This window comes from Podarcis liolepis, assembly GCF_965112155.1.
Source record: "Podarcis liolepis genome assembly, chromosome: 3".
Taxonomy (NCBI): Eukaryota; Metazoa; Chordata; class Lepidosauria; order Squamata; family Lacertidae; genus Podarcis; species Podarcis liolepis.
In genome coordinates, this window is record NC_139557.1 from 66,065,642 (window position 1) to 66,088,804 (window position 23,163).

The 23,163-nt window shown below is 41.5% G+C and overlaps 1 protein-coding gene and 1 long non-coding RNA gene across 4 annotated transcripts in view; one reads left to right on the forward strand and one right to left on the reverse strand.

The window, feature by feature from the left end:
- The first annotated feature begins 806 nt into the window (after positions 1-806).
- The window catches only part of ADGB (androglobin), a 65,352-nt gene continuing 42,995 nt past the window's right edge, over positions 807-23,163 (forward strand). For 2 of the 3 annotated variants that reach the window (XM_083496230.1, XM_083496231.1), the window contains exons 1-13: positions 807-1,180; positions 4,177-4,354; positions 6,539-6,631; positions 7,698-7,769; positions 8,902-9,111; positions 10,476-10,615; positions 13,060-13,146; positions 15,238-15,437; positions 17,555-17,683; positions 18,465-18,559; positions 19,315-19,489; positions 20,389-20,479; positions 21,997-22,129. In XM_083496230.1, the coding sequence (XP_083352356.1) occupies positions 1,107-1,180; positions 4,177-4,354; positions 6,539-6,631; positions 7,698-7,769; positions 8,902-9,111; positions 10,476-10,615; positions 13,060-13,146; positions 15,238-15,437; positions 17,555-17,683; positions 18,465-18,559; positions 19,315-19,489; positions 20,389-20,479; positions 21,997-22,129 (1,677 nt within the window). In that variant the 5' untranslated portion in view covers positions 807-1,106. Of the gene's footprint in view, positions 1,181-4,176; positions 4,355-6,538; positions 6,632-7,697; positions 7,770-8,901; positions 9,112-10,475; positions 12,636-12,781; positions 13,147-15,237; positions 15,438-17,554; positions 17,684-18,464; positions 18,560-19,314; positions 19,490-20,388; positions 20,480-21,996; positions 22,130-23,163 lie in introns of those variants that run through there. The other variant, XM_083496232.1, reaches the window with a different exon arrangement.
- LOC310703759 lies at positions 3,033-11,867 on the reverse strand. Its single transcript, XR_014524352.1, has 4 exons — positions 11,737-11,867; positions 5,698-5,819; positions 5,133-5,208; positions 3,033-4,092 (listed from the first exon to the last, which is right to left on the reverse strand). It is a non-coding gene; the product is annotated as an uncharacterized lncRNA (long non-coding RNA).

The following is a 23,163-nucleotide window of genomic DNA, read 5'->3' on the forward strand; positions in this document are numbered from 1 at the left end:
GCCAAGGGAGCTGGCATTTGTCCGCTTCCGTAGACAGTTTTTCTGGGTCATGTGGCCAACATGACTAAGCCGCTTCTGGCGAAGCCAGAGCAGCGCATGGAAACGCCGTTTACCTTCCTGCCAGAGTGGTACCTACTTATCTACTTGCACTTGGATGTGCTTTGGAACTACTAGGTTGGCAGGAGCTGGGACCGAGCAACGGGAGCTTACCCCATCTCGGGGATTCAAACCACTGACCTTCCGATCAGCGTCCCCTTGTAATGTAGTTGACTAATATTGCCACATTGATGATAGAAAGACATCACAACTATTCCGTCTCGAGATCTTCTACTTCTCAGATTAGGCTAATGTTAACAGATAAAATACTTGCTTTCAGTAACTCCTCTGGACATATAACTGCCTCCAGCAGAAAAGATGTACACCGTTGGGTTATTTATCGGACATTATATATGTTTAAGTTGAACTCCGCCCCGCCACCTAAATAAACAAACATTAATGCAGATTTGAAGAGCCGTCCCCTTCTCACTGTATTTATGAAGATATTCAACATGTTATCAAGATATGGACAGGCAGCGGAAGAACGATTTACGGAAGATGATATACAGATACTTGATTTTGTTCAGCATGCAATTCAATTGTATCTAAATTCCCTGAAAACACACAGCCACACCGTCCTCTCTGCGCTCAGCTGCGCGTGAACCCCTTGCGCCTCCGGCTTTGTTCACTCGTCGGGCTTTTCGCCCAACAGCGTAAAAACACAAACGATAAATAAAAACAGGAAGTCAGATGGCGCGTGTTATTATCTCTATGAACTCAGGGAGGCGTCCGTCTACCCGGCGGCAGCTCTATGGTAAAGAACATTCCCTATCGTGCTTTGGAGGGAAGGTTCCGGACCGGAAGTGGGCACTGGTGATTGCGAGGCTGGTGTGGGCGACTCAAACTTTCCGTGCTTTTTATTGTGCCGGAAGTACGTGTCACTCTATCCCCGTTTCTATCTTTGCGGCTGAGTCGGCGTCTCTTAGCAACGAAATGGACGCCGACGCGGCCGACGCCTGAGGGAGGCGAGCTAATGCGGCGGCGCTGAAGCTCGTCTAAGGGAGCCTGGCATGTCGAAGTTAAGCAAAAAGAAGGAGCCGGTGAAGAGCAACAACGTTCTCCAGACGCCCTTCCCCGCTAAAGAGTAAGGCTCCAATACCCTCCGCTTCTCAGGCGGCCCCCGTTCCTTGCGGGTTGCGCACAACTCGCCGCCTCTTTCAATGCATTTCTGTTTCTAAGGTTAAGGACTCGCTCCTGGAAGATGTGAAGCGATAATAGCGGGGAAGAGTGTTTCTGGGCGTGTGCAGAGTGCACTATCCTTGCCAAAGCAGTGTCTGGGGTCTAGGGAAAGGTTGAGTGTATGATGATCAATTTTTTTTCTTCCCAGCTGCAGTTTAGCTATATCTAGCCACCAGCTACTCAAGTAAGTCTTGCCTGTGCTAAATGTTCTTGATTCTTGTTTCTAGGCCACATGCCGTATCCGCCACGTGTACTTTGCGGCAGTCGGTGGCCTTGTTTTGATGCTTGAGGAACTGCAGCACCTGGGATTGGCTGGGACTCAAAACCTTAAATGATTCTGCGTAGATTGCTCATTTATTATCTCTCCCTTCCTTCAAGAAACTTGGGAAGGAGCTCATCGTGTGACATACACACTTCCCTTTCCCAGCCCTTAACAATAGGTACAGGAATCGGCCTTGGTGAGTGTGAAGGCTGAGCAGAGACTGAAGCTGGGTCTTTCCTCTGCAACCATCCTTCCACTTTCTACTTTTCCTTAAAAAAATAGGTACTGTATCTTAGAAGTGTCAGATATTTTCCTTGTCTGGAATATGCAGACTTGCTATAGAAGTGTTGCTGTGCACCCAGAAAATGTAGTCTGGGTGGAATCCAACACAGGCAGGTTAGAGGCAGCGAGAGCAGTAGGGGTCAGGTAGAGTCAGCCACACTTAAAAGCAGTAGCTGTGTTTCCTTGTTTGCACAGATGTATGTTAAGGGCAGCATATAAAGTAGGAAGGAGAGGCTCCTAACTTCAATGAAATTGACTGGCAGTAGGCTCGGGACAGATGAAAGGAAGTTCTATTTAACTCAAAACATTATTAACTTGCAGAATGTATTACCACAGAATGCAGTGATGATTGCTAGCATTGGAAGCTTTTTTATTACTAAAATTCATGGAGGATATGTTTATCAGTGGCTATTAGCTTTAATAGCTAAGGGCATCCTCCATGTTTGAGGAAAGTATATCTTTGAATATTGGACACTGATGAATTATAAACAACAGGGAAGAGCTATTGCTTATACCCTCTGCTTGTGGATTCCAGGAAGTATTTGGTTGATGAACCTTTTGTTTAATGCAGCAGGGCTTTTTATGATTTCAGAACACTTGGGGATACATTTTGGGAAGATAAGGTTAACTGCACCTCTCTGCACTATATATATTTTTTTATAGTAGGTACTTAGAAACTGGGACGCGGGTGGCGCTGTGGGTAAAACCTCAGCGCCTAGGACTTGCCGATCGCATGTTCGGCGGTTCGAATCCCCGCGGCGGGGTGTGCTCCCGTTGCTCGGTCCCAGCGCCTGCCAACCTAGCAGTTCGAAAGCACCCTCGGGTGCAAGTAGATAAATAGGGACCGCTTACTAGCGGGAAGGTAAACGGCGTTTCCGTGTGCCGCTCTGGCTCGCCAGAGCAGCTTCATCACGCTGGCCACGTGACCCGGAAGTGTCTGCAGACAGCGCTGGCTCCCGGCCTCTAGAGTAAGATGAGCGCACAACCCTAGAGTCTGTCAAGACTGGCCCGTACGGGCAGGGGTACCTTTACCTTTACTTAGAAACTAGTCTGAATTCAACTAGTAAAATTCAATTGTTGGTATATTTGGGTTATTTTTTAGTTTTAGTTTTTATTAGTCACTTGCTACCAAGGTCTCCAAGGGACTTACATTTAGGAACATAAACATAAATACATTATACTGTTAAAAAATCATATAAAACATTAGCATTCTCATACATTCTCCATACCTTCTCATGCAGACACCTACAATTAATGCACCCTCCCATCCCCTGGATAACATCTGCAGGAAACTTTCAGCAGCACACTAGCAGCAGAACAGAATCAGCTCAGCTTTGGAAAAAGTCTTCACCTAGCACCAAAAATATGTCATGCACCAAAAATATGTCATGCAGACCTCACTGGGAAAAGTATTCCACAGATGGGAAACCACAGCTGAAATGGATATTAAGGTCCCACCCTCAAAGGGTGAGGTGGTAGAAATGCAACAGCAGTGCAAGAGCAAAGTTTACTTCTCTGTGTAGGTGCAGACATTTAGTCGCAGCCCCAGTGAACATTTATATTATGTAAAGGATTCATTTGAGCTTGGTGAAGGGGTGATGTGCACTGTTTGTCAATAAGGCACCCTTGATTATCAGACTGGCACAACGCTGAATAAACAATCTCACTTTGAATGTCAAACAGCTCAGAGGTATATGGCTCTTCAATTAGATGCTACTACTAGTAGAGTTTTCACTATTTCCCTGCCAACTGGCTAGTAGGCTTGGACAATAATGTCCCCCTCATTATTTGGGGTCATTTGTCTCCATAAAAGTTGCAGGCATTTTTTTAAGACTGGAGGGGGAGCAGTGTGTGTTTCAGGCGGGTTTCCTGATCACGTAGTAGAGCATTGTGATCTGTCTTGTTGAAACAAAACAACAAACAAAAAAACAACTTGCTGCTACTTCAAGTAGTGGCAGAGCTACATTAAGCAGCAGCCCAACAGCATTCTTCCTTGGGAATGACCAATGGGAATTGCATTTCATCATAGAATCTTTCCCAGGGTCATTCTAGGGAAAATAAAGATTTTTAAAGAAATGCTGTTCCCATTACTACAAGACTCTTGTTTTGATAATTGTTTATGCTTTTTCTGAGGGACTGTGAGCTGTGTCAGTCATAAGGCACATATAATAAGCTGCTCAAATGATGTATTTCTTATCTCTTCATTTTATTTGAAGTGATAGTACTTGCATGGGGTTCAAAATGAAGATATTGTGCTTGCCAACAGTATGAAACTGAAATTAGAATAAGAAAATTTGGAAGTTGATTACCATGTAACTAACAGCAAGTTCTCTTCTCGTGCTCACGTTTTATTTCAGCCTTTGGGGTATTACTGGATCAGTCTCTAGTGTAAACCCTCAAGGTCCTTTGGGTGAGTCTAGGAAACCAAGATTTCCTATCTGGCCAGAATGGAATGAAGCAGATATCAATATAGAGAAGTGGGATGCAGGAAAAGGTGCAAAGGAAAAAGATAAAGCTGGAAGAAGTCCTATTTTAGTAAGTTTTCTGTAGTAATCAGAAAAGTTCTTTCAGATTCATCAGTATTTGAGAATATGTATTAACCCTGTATCTTCCTAAGCCCACCTTTTAAAGATTCATCATTGAATGAGTGCTCGCCATTCTAGTACAGTGGTGCCCCGCAAGATGAATGCCTCGCAAGACGGAAAACTTGCTAGACGAAAGAGTTTTCCGTTTTGGAGGTGCTTCGCAAAACGAATTTCCTATGGGCTTGCTTCGCAAGACGACAATGTCTTGCGAGTTCCTGCTGGTTCCCCCCCCCCTTTGCTAAGCCGCTTATCAGCTGATCCGATCAGCAGATAAGCCGCTAAAAGCCGCTAATAGCGCTAATCCACTAATCCATCAATGGGCTTGCTTCGCAAGACGAAAAAACCGCTAGACGAAGAGAATCACAGAACGGATTCTTTTCGTCTTGCGAGGCACCACTGTAATGCAATGAGGCTTATCATTAAACTAATATTAAAGTTAAAAGTGCTTAGCTGTTTCTGAATCATACCTTAGCTCAAGCATTGCCAACTAGTGGTCACATTTTGCATTTTAAGAGAGTGATGTGGGCACCAGTCATAACACAGCTGCTGGTGGAAGCCAGCAAAAAGACTACCTCAGTGGGTGTCTCAGCACCCTCTCCTCCCTCTGTGTGCCCTCACGCCTCCCCTGAAACCACCAGGAGAACTCCCAGAGGATGTAGAGGAAGGGGAGCACTTCACTGATAGAAGGACCTTGTTAGCACCTTCTGATCAGGATTGTGCAAAGTTACCTCTCTGCTGGTATCTTTCACTAGGAAGAATCTGCCTGTTGGGGAGGCTACATTATGGTGATGGTCCCAACTTTGCCTAGGTGGGCAGACAGCTGCTTCTGGAGGTTTTCCCACCAGCAGTAGAAGGAGAAAGTCTGTAAATGAGGCATTTCTGAGTGGGATCACCAGTAGCTTTGGATATGTTGATAGGGTCCAGCCAAAGTTAAGCACTTTTTGGTTGAACTGCTCAGATGTGTGTACATCTGTGTTATAACCTATATTAAAATCAGTAAGATTTAAAAGTTGAGCTCCCCAATTTTTGGCTGACCTTCATGGGCAACCAAAATATTGTGATCTCTGGGATCATACACCCTCCCCTAAGGGCCAAAGTCTTGTAACTGACTTGGTGCTGTGCTTTGAAAACCCAGTGTGAGGCTCTCAATGATTACTATCTGCTGTTCTCCCCCACTCCAAGCTATGAGCTGGAAAGCATTGAGAGGGATTTTACACATAGTAATAATGAGCTCCCACCCCATAACAGCTCCATGCAGAAGGGGTAAAGAGCCTTGTGCAACTCTGTGCTCACCAAGTGCTCCAAGTGACCGGCAAGCACAAAGCCAAGCCAACATCCTTCTTCCTCTATCTCCAAGCTGTAGGGTGGAGGCAGAGTCTTGTTTTGCAGTTCTTCCTCTTCTCTTCTCCCTCCACCTGCCATAGTTCCAGCACTGAGAAGAAGCCTGAGACCCATCACACTTCCCAGATCTATCTGTGTACTTATCACAATGTGAGCACCAAACAAAATAGTTTACTCCTGCTTAAAAGTATCAGACTTTGACTGGTACATGCCCCAGATTAATGATGATGATGATCATGATGCTGGTGTTGATGATATTTTTCTGAATGGCCTTTTACATGCGTCTCAAGGCAATTTACAAACATCATAAAACAGCGAAAATAATTTTGTGGACTGCACAAAGAATAGAAGATAGGTTTTAAAACAATTCAACATAAAACCCTAAAGCATCTGGAAAAGCTTGTCAAAACAAAAAATGTCTTCAGTTATTTCTGGAAAGTATAGCTAGTTGGTGTCCTGAGTTACTTTGGAGCTATTTATGCTCTTCTAATGCTAGTCTTTTAATGCTTGTCTCTACAACACACATTGTTGCTTTCCTTATATGATTGTTGTTATGCTATCTATAAAAATTCAGAATTAAAAATAATTGATAGTTTCCATTTCATACAAGTGTTCTTTTATTTCTCTGAGTTGTTTAAGCTTTAGTTCTTGATCACTATTAGAATATTAGATATGCTACTAAAAAAAAAGACTTGCAAGTGAAAAGTCTTCAACTTTTCTTTGAATTGTGTGTAATTGAATCTCTTCAGGATAAGCATAACATATATATATAGTAAATGAATACTTTTTACAGCATGTCTTTGAAGATCCAGAAGGAAAAATTGAATTGCCCCCTTCTTTAAAAGTGAGTTTCTGGAGAAGGCCACAAGAATTCTTAGTCACTAAGGTGAGAAGATGTTTCTTATTTGATGTTTATTTTATACAGCAGAGTTGCTAACCCTGCACCCATTAGTACCAGATTAAGACTTTAGAAAGAAAGAAAGAAAGAAAGAAAGAAAGAAAGAAAGAAAGAAAGAAAGAAGTGTTCCCCTTCCAAGAAAGACAGTTATGAAGCAAAATATGCAGATAAGCAAAATATGCAGATATAATCAATTTCTGTGAAAAGAGCCAGCCTGGCTCTCTTGCCTGTCAATATTTTTAGCCAATGAGTGAAGTCAGAGGTGTGATTGATAAGTGAGTTGTTTGGACACCAGACAGCATGAATCCATTGAGTCCTACAGAGTTTCTGTTTCCTCCTGCCCTTTAGTGCACTTTTCCAGCTTGTGTGTGTGTTTTTTAGCCGCTCTGTATATTTTGTTTTTCTGCCTGCCAGCCACATGGAGCAGGGGCTACTTGAAAGGCTCTTTTAAAATGTCTCTGTTGTGGTAGTAGAAAGAATGTGGGAATTGCCTGTCAGTCATTTTGCTGCCTGCAGAGTTGTAGTGGTGGGGGTTAGGGGGTGCCCATTTCAGAGTCATCATTATGATCATCACCATTTGTTCCTGCCTGTTACCAAGTTGTTTGAGTAGGGGAGAGCATAGTGCAATGGTACAAACATAATTACAATCATATCCTCATACACCTCTAATTTTGAGATGCTTGTAGATGACTTTCCTCCTCAAACTTTGTCCAATCTGGGCCAGTATTATTTAACTACCCACCTGTTATCTATATTCAAAGGTTTTGCGGGTGTTTGCCTTCAAAACTTGCCTGACCAGTGTATAACAGTGGGGGGGGGGGGCATGGGAAACAATGAGAAATTGTATGTTATCCACTGATTATTTCACTAATGTCCAAACTCAGTTCAACAACAGTTCATCAGTCTTTTACATAATTTTAGCACTGACTACTTTAAATTACCTTTCTTAACTTTTGATTAACATGTTGTAGGCACTTATAAGTTATTTTAAGATTTTGAACATTTATAAGCGTTCATAAACATTTTAATAAAATAATTCCAATTATCTTTTTAGGTGCCTGTGGTAGTGAAAAATGAAACATGGTTCGACCTTTTTTCAGCCAATGAACATTTAATGGGCAGTGAGGTATGTGTATGACCTCTTCTTAATTAAGAAAGCAAATTAATTGTGTAGATGAATGGAGGAGACTTTTGATGTTGTCATAAAACAGGTAAAATGCCTTTGATAGGTCAGGGATGGCTCTACCATGCAAGGCAAAGTGACCTGTTGCAGGTGATGCCACAGAAGGAGGGTTAAATGAAGGGAAGAATGAGCACACTTACAGTTTCAAAGTGGTGTAAGCTACCTTGAGCGACTTTAAAAATGAACTGAGTTTAAAAAATCAGCTTGGGGGTAGAGTGCCAGCTGCTGAAGAGGTAGCTTATATGGAAAAAAAATATGATAACACATGGATTGAGAAAAATTTCCATCCATTTTAACAAGGGGTTTGGTGTTATAGGGGAGCTACTGAAAGGGGAAAGTGGGGAGATCCAGGTGAATTTAAGCGCGTTGGGGTCTCATTGATGTCATTGGCCTTAAGCATACGTACATTTGGACCTTACCTAGGAGTATGTTACCCTGAACCCAGAAAAGCTTGCTTCTGAGTAGGTAAGAATAGACTTGAACTGTTCATTAAGGAAGAGCTACATACTAGAATACCTTAGGCTGTAGTTAAAATTAACTAATCTGTTACCAGGCTGGATATCAAGTTCTTGGCCTCAGTCTAGAGACTGGATGCTGTTCACCCCCAACAACATACAGGATCTTCCACTTTGTCCCCATGCACATATGATCCATGCTGTCAGAGCTGCTGCTGGTGAACAACTGTGTGGTGACAGGAGAGGAAAGGAGTCGTCTGTTTTCCCAGATGACAGGGTTCTGCTCCTTTTCCCTAACAAAATTCTTTTGCAAATGTATGGCCACATTTGGTTCCAGAACATGCTTGCTACTTTAGGGTGTCTTTGTTTCAGATTATTTAATACTGACACACCACCGGCTGTGTGTGATCCAGGAAGAGATCCCTCAATAAATTCATCTGGAAAAGTGTTCCCTGCTTTATTTTGATTTTTCTCCTGTTGCATTGATTGCCTACTTTTATAAAGGCCTGGTGTATTTCATTTTAAAGTAGAGTTAGGCTATATATGTATATATGTATGTATTGTGAACAAAACTGACTTCTGTTATTTCCTCCACCACCCAAAAAAACCCCTGACTTCAGCTGATAAGATGGATAATAAGTGAAATCTATGCAGTTTGGAAATTGTATAATGCACCTGCTTTAAGTCCTGACCCTAAAGCTAATGCAAATGAAGCACCTCAGCATTTGTGGAAGCCATGGGAACATATATATTCATTATGTAAAGCTATCAAGGGACATATGCCATTGTACAATAGCTATGGAAAATATGTGGTAAAGCTTTATTGGATGGTAAGTATGCATCAATCTTTTTGGTATATATTATGCACATCATTTATTTTACACAGGTTGCAGTCCTGTTGTGGGGAGGGGTGGTTGAAGGCTGAAAGCCTTTGAGCGGCCTCATCCAAAGGCTTAATGATCTTTCGCTGGAAGGGTGGAAGTGAGGTTCTTGTACTCTTATGTCCTTCTCCAGTTTATTATTTTATTTTACAGTTTTCCTTTCATTAGTAGCAACAGCTCCAAAACTGGCATGGTTTTCTTCTTGGTTTGCAGGGGTGGGTGTGCCAGAGAATTGGACAGGCTAAGAATCCTTTGAATCAGTGCCTTCCCCCAGCACACACCCCTTTCATTCCTTTCCACACAGAGGCTGTGGACACTTCTGCAATGACAGGGAGGGGCCATATAGGGTTGGATCTTTCTATGTCTCCCTCAGATCTGACATGGTCTGCAGAAAGGGAAATCCAGTGCTTCCTATAGCCTTGGGTTGGGGAAGCTACAACTCTCCAGGTGTTACTGGACTGCAACTCCCATCAGCCTCAGCCGGCATTGCCAATGATTTTAATAAATGAATGACAAATATTGAACCAAAATACTGACCAGTATATGATGCATGAATATAAAGAGATAGCACAGGCTGAAACAAATTTCTATCTCTTCAGCAAGAAATTATACATTTTAAAATTTAAGCTGTGCCCACAAGCTATTCTAAACCCAACATTAAAGCATATAAATTATAGTAACATTTGAAATAACCAAACCATTTGATGTTAAGGAGAAACCACACTTAGGTGAATGTAGATTCAGGCCGATACAATCCATGTATTGAAAAGGAGTGCAATCCCATATGTGAGATGTCCTATATATACAACAAGGAGGAAATAATTCTCCCTTGTTCCAGATGCTTTGGAAAGTTCCAGAAAAGTGGATTCCTAATATATTGCTATGGAAGCATAGCAAGCCATTCCCAAAGTACCAGAACATTCCAATAACATTCTCCTTCAATGGTTGTTCGGTGGCATCTGAGTAGCACACTTTGTCCCACCCCATATTTCCACTTCATATGAGTAATAACGATAGATGACAAACTGCTTTTATCATTATGCTTTTATAAGATTAGAACGTTCCAACTAATCCTTTTAGTTCTGAGAGGATGCATTGGTGAAAACCACGAGAGCTGACAACAATTTCGAAAGTACTAGCTGTGCTGCTTTCCATTGTGCAGACGGAATCTACTGGACTTTCATATTTGCTCTCCCTATTTATTAAAATTATCTATAATGAGGGTCAAGTTCTTGGAAGGTCACACAGGTTTTCATGCTGACACAATTTTTCATTGCCACCTAATCACATTTAATTTCCTTTTTCTTTTGCAGGGGAGCTGGCGAAAGATCATTGTGGATGACAGCATACCTTTCAATGAAGACAATGAGATGCTGCTTCCAGTAACAACATGTGAAATTGAACTTTGGCCATTGATATTATCCAAAGCCATAATTAAACTAGCAAACAATGAGTATGTTTTCTAAGCTTTGTGTCTGTTTTGAGATCAAAATAGAGCGATGGGCAACAAAGCTAGAATTTAATACATAGGGTGGATGCTTGTTTGTTAAGAATGAATGAATTGATAGGGGTGCTTTTTGAACCCTATAAAATATAGTAAACAAAGGAAGATCCTCAGCTGCAGCCAAAGTCAGTGGGTATGTTAACACATAATATGCTAAACCATAGTTTAATGCTACATGGATGAGCCTGAAATGTCTGACTTCAGCATTAGCTTACATCCTCCCTGCTTTACTCCTCTTGCACATCTGGGAGGAGGACTTTGCCAGAGTTTAGTCCTACTTTTAAAGAATCCCAGCTTATTGTTAAACCAAGATCACTGGTTCAAAACAAACTGGTTAGTTTTAAGAACTGAGCTTCATAACCCATGGTTTGAAATTGTTTTCTTCTGAAACTTAACCAGAGTTTGTTTTAAACAGGAACTCTGGTTTGAACATTATGATAAACTGGGATTCTTTGAAAGTTAAACTTGGCTCTTTCCAGCTGTACAGGAGAGGGAGAGAATGCAGTGCAGTAGCTTAGACCTTTTACTCAGACTTGTTCAGGCTCATCCACATAGCAATAAGCCATGGTTTAATGTCACATGTAAATGCAACTGGATTAGATTTACATTAATGAACAAACACTTTCATTTCAACCCCACAGAGGCCCAGGGTGTCCTTGATTTTCCCTTCCCTCTGCTGCAATCTCCTGTACCCCACTGAACACCTTCAACTGTCACATGAAGCTTTTTGAAGCAGACATGAAGTTGTAGTAGGAAGAATGAAGTGGGGAAGCCCTATTCCATTTTTGGAACTCATTTTGCAGTTGTAGATTCTAAGGCTCTGTTTTGTTAAGGAGGTATTTATATTGCACCCTTCAGCCAAAAAGGCTGCCAAAATGACTTTTTAAAAAATCGGCTTTAAGATGGTCCCTGCCCTTAGGTTTATGATCTAAAAAGATGACACATGTGGAAAAAGGAGTGGTCGGGGAGCAAGGTGGAGTGGGAAAGCATACTGGAGCTCAGTTTGTAACAATTCAGTTCTTATAACTGTTATAAGATTCTGTTTGTGTAGAAGAACAGCATCTACTCACAGGTGTCAGAGGCAGTTATGGCCAGGGCTTTCTTCACCAGAAGCACTCTTCTCCTCCAGTCCAGGAGCAGAACTGTTGAACAATGTGCAGGACAGAGCAGCTTCTGCCACCGTTCTTCCCTAAGGCAGCTGCCGTAACTGACTTGGTGGCAGTTAGAATCCTCTCGGGAGGGGGCTTGATGGAATTATTTCCCTCTTCAGCCAATATCTGTGGCAGCATGGGAGTTATAGACCTGGTTTCTCCCAAGGCCCAGGGCCACCCAAACAAGGAAATGCTAGGGAAGTTTGGGGGGGGGGGAGAGATTCAGGGTTTTAGGAGGGTATATGTTATAGAGCTCACTGCATTGTAGATCATGAAATGTGTTGGCAGTTGAAAAGCTAACACAACAACTAATAAAGTACTTTTGCATTGCCACCCTACATATTGGTCTGTTTGACCAATAATTCAATAACTTTGTGTCTAGCAGTTTCAGTTGCATAGCTTTGGAACAAATATAATGAAAAAATTAAAGAAACGTAGATGTTATAGCAGCAGAATTCCACCTCCATTGTGAGAGGGCAGTATTCCTCTGAATTCCAGTGTGCTTCCCACATGCTTCTGAATGGCCACTGAGAACAAGATGATGGATTAGATGTGCCATTGACCTGAACAGCAGGCTCTCTTTGTGTTCATTCGTTAAAATTTTACTGAGAAGATGTAAAATAGCAATTTTAAATAGATTTATAGATGGACATTTAATATGGAAGCATGTCTTTATTGTCATGAAAGTTTATGGCTCAAGATAAATTTTCATTTTTTAGACTAGCTGGCTAACATAAGTTTTCCTTTGGAATTTGTCAACTGAATTTGTTCACCAAGTTACAGCAAATTGTATTGTCAATAAAAAGTTATTGGCCATGGTTTTTGTTCTAATTTCTTCAAACCAGGCTTCCTCAACCTCGGCCCTCTAGATGTTTTTGGCCTACAACTCCCACGACCCCTAGCTAGCAGGACCAGTGGTCAGGGATGGTGGGAATTGTAGTCTCAAAACATCTGGAGGGCCAAGGTTGAGGAAGCCTGCTTCAAACCTTTGAAAGCTTGAACTGCTTAATGCTTCGTTCCTATCTGATGCTATATTTTGTTTCTGGGAAGATAAGATAGGAGGCCTGTACCCCTCTGACTGCAGCTGTACTGTGAATTGATTTGTGAATATTCTTGTTTGCTTGCAGTGGAAATTATATATGAAATATGAAGAATTTGGAAGGATATGAGTGACTGTTGAGACAGAATTAATATCTGAATAGAATACTGATCTGCTTTTATGCATATTTGTATTTGTTTTAGCATAAATGATGTAGGAAAAAGGGAGCTGGGGGAATTCACAGTTCTACATGCACTTACTGGATGGATACCAGAAATTATTCCTCTCCAGTAAGTTCCACTTTTATATGCAGTTCCTTCAGCTTTGCGTCCCGTATACTTGGTTGATCTGGTGTTTGGGGTGGGATGGGGTGAACAGATACACAGTATGACTCAAAACTTAAAAGCAGTCAAAATCAACTGAACTCTGTGATTTTTTTAAAAAAACTTAAAAGATCATAAGTTGATTGTTGCTTGGGTCTTTTTCTTGTCTTCCTTTCTGCCTGCTCGATACTCACTCGCTATTTAATCACTTTATGACTCCTTTAGTGAAATATTATCTTTTAAAATGGTTGTACACATCTTTTATTTGTTGGGTTTGTCTGGTAGTTAATGGTGTCTATAGGATTCTAGCCTAAATGAATTTCAAATTCACACTTACCTGGGAGTTAGACCTGTTGAACTCAGTAGGGCTTTCATCTGAGCTAACATACATTGGATCGTGCTGTCCAAGGATGTAGGGGGGGGGAAACTATGTTTCATTGTATCAAATGATCCTTTTAAATATCTAATTTTGAAACTGCTTGGTTTAGTGTTTTTTTGTTTATGTTATTTCTGAATGAGTTTTACAGAGTAATCCTAACCTTCTGATCTGTGCTGCTAGAGAGAGTTAAGATAAGATGATGTCCCTCCACCAGTGGAGGACTCCATTGCTGCCAAAAGTGCAGGGGGTTGAAAGGCTGTTTGCAGCAGTTAGTATAGGGCTCCAAAACATAGCCTTATAGAATCATTAAGAGCGTGGGGCAGGTACAATGCAGAACCAGCCATAGATCCACTAGATGTAAAGCTGCTTTATCCCCTGAGGGGAGTGCCAGCATAGAGCCCCTCAACAGTATCAGCCTAGAGCCAGCATTGCAAAAAACAGATTGACTGGCTCAAGTGGCAAGACTTGGGCATGTGGCCATTGTTCCACCACTTTACTCCCCTGGTTGGGGTTGCTTTTGCTTTGTCCCTTACCTTTTGGCAAACTGTTATGCTTGTCTTCGTTAGTTATTTTCTCAGTACTCTAGGGGGGAAAAAACTAGGTTGCATTTCTTTTCAAGGAGTGGATACATTCTAGATGACACTAGGTTCCAAGAGTGACTAGAACGGTTCCGGTGATAACCAGACTATTTAAATGGTAGTAATGACCGCTCCCCGCTTAAAACGGGGGGCGCCCTTTGCATGGACGCGCGCAGCCCTGGATCTGGAGCGGCCCCATCAGCATAGGCTTGGCTTTGCCTTCCCTCAGGTGGGATACCTGGAGGTCCCCGCCTACCTCAGTCAGTTGTCCTATCCCACCTGGGGGAAGTGTTGCCAAGGAGACCAGGCCAGGTAGGGGGAGGGATTACCTGCCCACACAATAGAGGGAGGATCTTACCTGGGAATCCTCACTTGGCTCCAGAGCTTCTCCCACCCTACCCACCCTCAGTTAATGTCTTCCTTTGCAGGTTAACTTTTCTTCATAGGTTTTGCAGGTTAACTTTTCTTCACAGGTATGCGGGCGCTGCTACGTTAAGGTCGCTGTTAAAGGGCCGGAAAGGAATTTCCCTGCATTGGCAGGTTTCGCCTTTCCCGTAGCAAAACGTCACAACTTTGGCGGTATCAGGCCTTGGGCGGAATCCTTTAGTCCATCTTCCTCTTTGTGGCGGCAATACCAGGGTTCCCCGTTAAAGGGGTTTCTGAAGGGAGGCTTTGACCGTACGCTTTTCCCCTGCGGCGGCGGCGTAACGGCGGCGGCTATCTCTGCTTGAACATATGTTCTCCAGAGCCGGCCCATCCCCCCCCCACACACACTGGATAACCCTGAAGCTCCCTAGGTCCCCGGCTGGGGACTGGGGAGGGAGAACGCCCAATGCCTGAGCCAAGGTCTACCCACATTTGAAATTTAATAAAGTTGTGGCCAATTTAATCCCATAGCACGTTGTCTTGAGTCGTTATTCCACATGACGGGGGGGACTGCTTGGGATCTGGGGACTCCACCTGTCCACACAAAATTCAGCATGGTTGCTTGAATTGACTTCTATAGATAAAAAAAAATAACTTGAGTAGCATAATGCAGATGCAGTAAATAAAGAGCAGACAGAACTACATTTCAAAGTAATGTTTATGTATATTTTAAAGATCTGGATATTTGGATAAAGTTTGGGAATTCTTAAGAGAGACATTGCCAGAATTTAAGTTACCAGAAGAATCCGTTCCGGAACCTAAGATGTCACTTCAAGACACTAAAAAAGATCTAAAATCATCTGACATTAAAAATGATGCCGTACCTACTGTTAAGCCACCAGAGAAGGTAGAGAAACCTGAAAAAACTGCCAAAGGTATGAAATTATAAAGACTGTAAATGATATGCAACAAAGGACACCTTCTGGACAGAGAAACCACATCTTTATTTCTTTGCACTTTTCTGTATAGGCGTCAAATAATCACATTAAACTCCAAGGAGTTACCAGACTTGAAGGTGTTACGTGTATGTGAGAGAGAGAACTGAGGTTCGATGTAAGGTTGCAATCCAGTGTGCAATAAAGTACCTTTAAATCGCATTGAAATCAGTGCAACAGTGTGCTGGATTGAAAATTTAGGACTGCCCTCAGATAACTCAGCACCACTGAACTTAGTGAGACTTACTTCTGAGTAAATATACAGTATACTGCCACAGTAAATACATTAAGCCTTATTGATTTCAGTAGACTTAACTGTACACAGGATAGTGATGTGTAAGTCTAGTTGTAAGTACTGATCAAATAGAATACAGGAAAAATACTCTCCACGTAAATATTTTTTAATCAAGTCTTAAATATTATCTCGGGTTTTCTTCTTTAAATGACATAGTTTAGAGCCAAAAATATTTGCTCCAATAGCAATTGCATGATTTTTTTTATAAAGTAAATAGCAGGAATCACAGAAAGGTAAAGGATCTCTGTGGCCCGATTCCTGTCATATTCTCTCTCTCTCTATACTGTGTGTGGGGGTGTGTGGATGTACACACACACACACACACACATACACACAGTGCACTTTCTAATTGCATGGAATGGGGTCATGTCAAGTTTGGCCCTTAGAAACTGAGGTGAGCTCTACTTTTAGCACATAGCAGCTTCAACCAGGAGTGTTGTGTTTTTTTGTTTAGGTCCTGTGAGCCAGCTGTGCCATTCCCTGGAGAAGGCTGGCCATCCTCACACATTCCGTAGTTATTTTGAAACTGGATATTTGCAGCAATTTATATAGGGTTGCCTTTGAAAAGTATCCACAAACTTCATCTACTGCAAATGGCGGCAGAAAGAGTTTTACTTAACCTGATTCTTTAAAAAATCAAATCAAATCATTGGACTCTGCTGCTTCCAATTTGTTTCTGAGCACAATGCAGGTTCTGGCTCTCACCTTTAAAGACCTGAAATGGTTGTAATCCTGCCCATGCCACTTAGATCTTTAGAGGTTCTGCTCCATGACTAAGTGTGGTTGATCAGTATGTAGTCAAGACTTTTGTTGTTGTCATGCCTTACCTCTGGAATTCCTTCTCACAAGAAGCCCAGATTAACTTCTTATTTTTGGTGAAAACATTTTTCCATGGGCCCAAGCTACTGGGATTTGTAATCTTTTTTATTTCATCCCTACTGTAATTTTTCTACTAGAATGTTCTATAATATTTTATAGTTTTGCATAAGCATTATATCTTTATTGTATATGAATAGTCTTTATCAATATTGTTGTTAAGTGTCTTAAAGGTTCTTTAGAATGGAAAGTGCAGTGTAAAAACACTTTAAATAAGAAAGAAAGGTGACTATTAGTTATCCTTTGTGCTTTGTTCTGCTATAAAACCGCTAGGCAGGCCAGTAAACAGGCATCGTGTTAGTTCTTTTCCAGAGAGACTCATATTATCTGCTCACGAAGCCCCTGCGTTGGCATTCCAGTCTTTGCTGGGGCTTTGCATGGGGGCATCTGTGAAGATCACAGTCTCTGCGTGGGTTATTGATTCTCATAGTTGCTAATGGGTGGTGCTGGACTATGGCCTGAGAGACCAGGGTTTGAATCCCCACTCAGCCATGAAGCTCACTGGATGATCTTAGGCCAGTCACCATCTCTTAGCCTAACCTACCTCACAGGGTTGTTGAGCGGATGAAATGGGGAGGAGGAGAACCATGCACACCACCTTGAGCTCCTCGGAAGATAAAGGTGTTATATAAATTGAATTAATTAATTAATTAATTAAATTAAAATACGTGGAAAGGTTATAGACAAGATATGAGTGGTGAGCCATTTGTAAAGGTTGCCTTGAACACAGAATCGTGATTTATCTTGAACTTAACATTTATCTAAAACAGAGGCATGAATTTTGGTTCACGGTTTTCTGCACTACCCATTGCTTGAGACAAGGACCACTGGGTGTTGTGTGACCATGTATGGTAGTATTCACACGTGCATTGTCTTTCTTTGGTAGAGAAGCAAGATCAAAAAGATGTTGGAAAGAAGAGAAGCAAAGATGGTGAAAGGGATAAATTTAGGCCAGGGCCTCATTCTGGACGCGTGTCTTCTGACTTTCAAAATTCTCTCCAGCTGTTTCTTGATGGTAAATTATAATTGTTCCTAGATGTATGTAACAACTGATCTCAACAGCGAATATTTTATTGACTTCTGCTCATAATTAAGGATTGTAGGCTTTTCCTCAGCTAAATGAGACTGCAAAAGATCACACCAGCTTGCATGAAACAGAAATTAATGTCAAAGGCAGGCAGAAAGTACTTCATAGTTGGTTTCAGCCTCACGGAAAGTGTATATTGCCCCACATTCCCATCTTCTTTTACGTGGTCTGAAGAAGTTAACCTCTTCAGGTAAACTGCAATCCTGAACACGTTGCTAAGATTTTGGGTTTGTTGTGGGAAAAGCAGGAAGGTACATGGAACAATTCGCTTGGAGGTTGCTAGTTCCTTCCATGGTTTGGCTAGCTCTTTTTCTGCTCTAAGCACAAGAGGTCACGTAGGGGCAGATCAGTCTCTAGAAAAAAAAGTGAATAAAATGTATGCCGTTTAAGTGTAAAGCCCTAACTGATCATGAAACCACTGTTCTGAAGTTGCTCCATTCATCTGTGCCTGGAAGGTTACTTAACTTGAACAAAATTGGTGAAATCAAGTTTCATTTCTTGCCTTTATAGCAACATAGCACCTAACAAGGTCTATAATATTTATGATAATATTGAGCTATTATCTGTGGCAGCATTTCGGGGGGGGGGGTTGTTACTGTTTTGGAGTTTTTTTATCTTGTATTTTTATCTTGTGAACTGCCCTGAAATCTTTTGATGGGTGGTATATAAATCTAATTAATAATAATATGCAATGGGTTCTTTTTAATAGGTTCTGCAACACCACTGCAACCACAGATGGTGGTATATGCTTGCTATATGCCTCTTTATGTGTCTGAAAGAAAGATATTTGTCTTAGGGAAAATGGTAAGGCTTTGTTTATTTTGCCTTCAAAATATGAACTAATAATCAAATAAAAACAGCAAATATATCAACAAAGAACACAAAACATATTTGTGAAAAGGGCTGTTTGTAGACCAATTTTCTGCCTCCGTCCAGCTCAGGTTTGGGGTTGGTTGGTTTTATACCTTAAGTGCTTTGACTTGTTAAAAAGAAATGTATGTTTCATAAACATTCCTTTTATGAAACTTGGTACAGCAATGTGCAGTTAATTGGAATCCTGGCATGTATAGTATTCTTACCATTAACAGGGATATCTTCCCAATGTTACTGGAGACTTTCCATATAGGTCTAGCCAAGAAAAAGTTGCCCATCATAACGAAGGATAATCTAGAATTAGACAGGGCTGTAATTATGCTAGTGACTGGCCAAGCTTGCCAACAGTCTTTGAGAGAAATTACAGCTCAATTACAGTACAATATTTTATTTCCACTCCAAACCTGAGTCTTATTGTTTTTACAGGACTGCGCAGTTGTTCCTATATTCCTCTATATTCCCCTTCTACCTCCTTGATACTCTGTCTTGCCAATGGTAGGATTGGAGCGCTCAGATGGAGTTTAGGGCTGTTGATGGCCCCACATACAGAGGCAGTGCGGTGCTCTCTGTCCTAGAACAATTATGATAGTCAGAAATTACATAATTGTGCCAAAATTACTTTCCTCTTGGTATTTTTATGTGTAACACAGCCTCCATTGTGCATTTTATTCCTCTTTCTTTTGCAGGCTGATTCATCTGAGCAGTTGCGGCAATATGGTCTTTCCCACATATACAGTCACCCTGCACTGCTAACCAGAACAAGGTCCGGTCCCCTGGTAGCCCCTCCCAAACCACCACCTATTCCTCGTTGGAAACTTATCCGCCAGAAAAAAGAAACAATTGTGACTGATGAACCCCAAGGTTTGTCTTTCCAGGCTTTGCGGTATATTTTAAACTAATAAGCCAAAATGTAATACTTGTCTCTTGATTTCACCCACACTGCCATTTAGAGGATCAAAAAGATTGATATATGAAAATTCAGATGCTTTTTACTTTACCTAGTAAGTATTCTGTGCTTGAAATGAATACTGAAAGTAGTACTGTTGTGTAGTTTTTGTTGTGTTTCCCTTGTCTTGACCACGTTTGAGACATAGGGATATATTGTGACTTCTGAAAGCAATCTGACCCACAGCAATACACATACATACACAAAATATAGTGTAGGACACTTCTCTGGTTTTGCACAGAAACTTGCAATGTGGAAAGTGTTATCATATTGATGGGAGGAATGTTGACTTTTTCTTTGTTTGGGCCAGACTAATGAGAAAAGAGAGTGGCAGAGAAGAATATTACTATCATATTATCCCTCCCTCGAGCTCCTAATAGTCAACATCTGTCTTTGAAGCTTTACAGCTGTGGCAGAACCAGCTGGAGAACTTTAGGCATCTGAGCCTCTTTTCCTGCCCACAGGGCAAGACTGCTGCTGGTGGGCTGACCCCAAAAGGGTGACATGAAAGGGGATCACCCAGTTTGGGTCATTGTTTTGGTACTGTCATGAAGGTGGGGCTGATGTTCTGTACAACATTAAGAATATTTTTTTCTTGTTAAATCTGTGCTGTTAACATTTACCATAAATCTGCTAACCATGTTTGTCTGTGTGCACATTTCACCTTTCTGAATGAAAGGGGGTCTAATTGTATAGAACCTGCAGATAATATACTATTCCCTGGATTCAGGTTGTTATTTTTCAATGAGAGTCATTTTTTGTGGAGGGTTTCTTAAACTATGAAGAACTCCTGCTTTTGTTCTGTACCTTCCAGAACCTGTCATTAAAAAGCCAGAACAATTCATTGAACTTGCTAGCCCGTTTCTGAGCTATAGACTTTCTCCAATACCAATACCAAGAGACACGTAAGTATATGAACCAGTGGGCTTCAGTGAATTATATTTGGAAACCTACAATCAAGCGTTACATAAAATTTAACAAATAATTATATTTTGTGCAATAAAGGTTAATTTAACAACAATTTAACACTACAAAGTATTAAAGGGGTGTGTTTATCAATAGAGGAAGAAAGGGAGGAAAGGAGGGGAAATGTGCCACAAGTGATTTGTATTCATAGAAGTTCATGGTAATGCTGTAATTTAAAAAAACCCGAACTTCAAAAATCCCATTAGACATATATAACTTCCTATATGTCCAAAAGACAATGTGTTGGAATCAGACTTGCATTCATGTTAGAGGAAGGAGAGGCACTTTTCTCAGATTCTTTTCCACCCCCAGAAAAACTGAACCAGAGGATTTGGAGATTCCCTAGAGCAGCATGAGAGGCAGCATGCATGTGCGAGGGGGGTGGGCTACATAAGGAATTGGAGATGATGATGATGATTTCATTTCTAATGTGTATTTCCCCAAAGGTCCCAGGGCAGGTTGCAAAAAAATTAAATACAACATTAAAAACAGATTTAAAAACAAAAAAGACAATCACAAAAAATAACTACCAGAAATGATGGCTTACAATTTATGCTTCAAAAATGCAATGGATGGTAATCAACACGATGCCCTTGTTTTCTCCCAGGCAGTGGTTTCAGCCAGGAGACAAGGTTCTTGCCCAAGTGGTAGCATATGCTAGACCAGGCTTCCTCAAACTCGGCCCTCCGGATGTTTTGAGACTACAATTCCCATCATCCCTGACCACTGGTCCTGCTAGCTAGGGATCATGGGAGTTGTAGACCAAAATCATCTGGAGGGCCAAGTTTGAGGAAGCCTGTGCTAGACCCAAATTCCAGGGACTCATTGTCACATATTATTAGCTCCCATTCAGGAAGCCAGGCCCAGTAAGGCACAGCCAGACAAAGGAAAATGTAGGCCTATATCAGTCATCCCCAAACTTGGCCCTCCAGATGTTTTGGGACTACAGTTCCCATCACCCTGACCACTGGTCCTGTTAGCTAGGGATGATAGGAGTTATCCCAAAGCATCTGGATGAGGCAAACCGGCAAGGTTGTTAGATAAGTAGCACCCTGGATAGCTCCTAGTAGCACCTAGGTTGGCAGTGAGACAAGGAAAGCTTGAATGTAGCTCCAATAAACAATGAACCCAGACTAAGCCTAAAACAGGCCTCCCACTTCCTTGGAACAGCTAGCCCAGCCTCTGGTGAGCAGAGCCTCTGCTCTTAAAAAAAGTCTACCTTCTTTTATAGAGCAGGTACCAGGATTAGAAGCTTCATTAGTAAATCTCACCTCCTCAAAGTGCAAGGAAGTGTTTTTGATTTCTGAACTTAAATTAATTTTCCTTGGATATTCCCTATTTTCCAGTAGGACTTCTTTTTATGGTAACTGCTAATGGAGTAGAGTTACTCGGCTGGACATTTTAATATATACATTTTATTTAGAGATGAATGTTAATTTATCTGTGTTTTATTTAGCCATTTCCCACCTTCTACATTCAAAAAAGGATCTCTTCCAGCATCCAGTCTTCCTGCTGTCACTGAAAATGATGAAAGCGTAATTGACTCTTCTGGAGATTCAAATTTAACAAGTACTGAAGAAATTTCTCAGGTGAAGATTTGACCCTGCATGGGTTGTTCTCCATTCATGCTAAAAATTGTGTACACTACTTCCTGTATGATCAGTTTTTTGAAAAAAGAAAAATGTTGCTGAGCTTTTTCTCTTTGCATTTGAATAAATCAGAAGACTGTGATTCATCTGAAGTTTATAGTAAAAAAGTGATGTTCACAAATCATTCTAGATCAGTCCTGCACAACTTGCCAAGCAAGCACAACTCAGCCTACCAGCCACGCATGTATAACCTGTTGGGGTTTGAAATTGGCCCTGGTTTTTTTTTGCAGTCCCAGGTAGGCAGCAAAAACAAGATGCTTATCAAGCACAAAATGCTGCTGGGCAGGTTGTATAAACCTCTGTCCCATTCACCAGTGTCTCATAAGTCCCATGAGAGGCTTTAAGGGCCTGTGTGGATGAGTTGGGAAATTCAGCTTCCACCATCCGTCTTCTGGGGGCTATACAGTCAAACCTTGGAAGCCGAACTCCTTGGCACTCGCATGTTTTGGCTCTCAAACACCGCAAACCCGGAAGTGAGTGTTCCGGTTTATTTGGAAGCGGAACGTCCGGCACGGCTTCCAATTGGCTGCAAGAAGCTCCTACAGCCAATCAGAAGCTGCACCTTGGTTGCCGAATGTTTTGATAGTTAAACGGGCTTCCAGAATAGATTCCAGTTGTCTTCCAAGCTATGATTGTACTCTGGATTCCAGATTCTATCATTTTATAACCTTTGTTGAGCATACTGTAATGTGGAGGACACAATTTGTAAAAATACAGAAATATTCCCTTAAATTGGACTACCAGTACTATATTGATCTGAGAGCAGAACCGTTGTCCTAGAATGGAATTGGTGGGCATGATCCTAAATCTGCCACCATGCATAGAGGCAATTTGGTAGTAGAGGGCTGAGCATACTTCTGATTTAAGAGTTGTCCCTAGGGACGAGAACAGAGTTGTTTTAAGCATTCAGTTATTGCCTCACATCCTGCAGTGAAGCCAACACTAGCACACATGTGTGCACATGCACACACAGT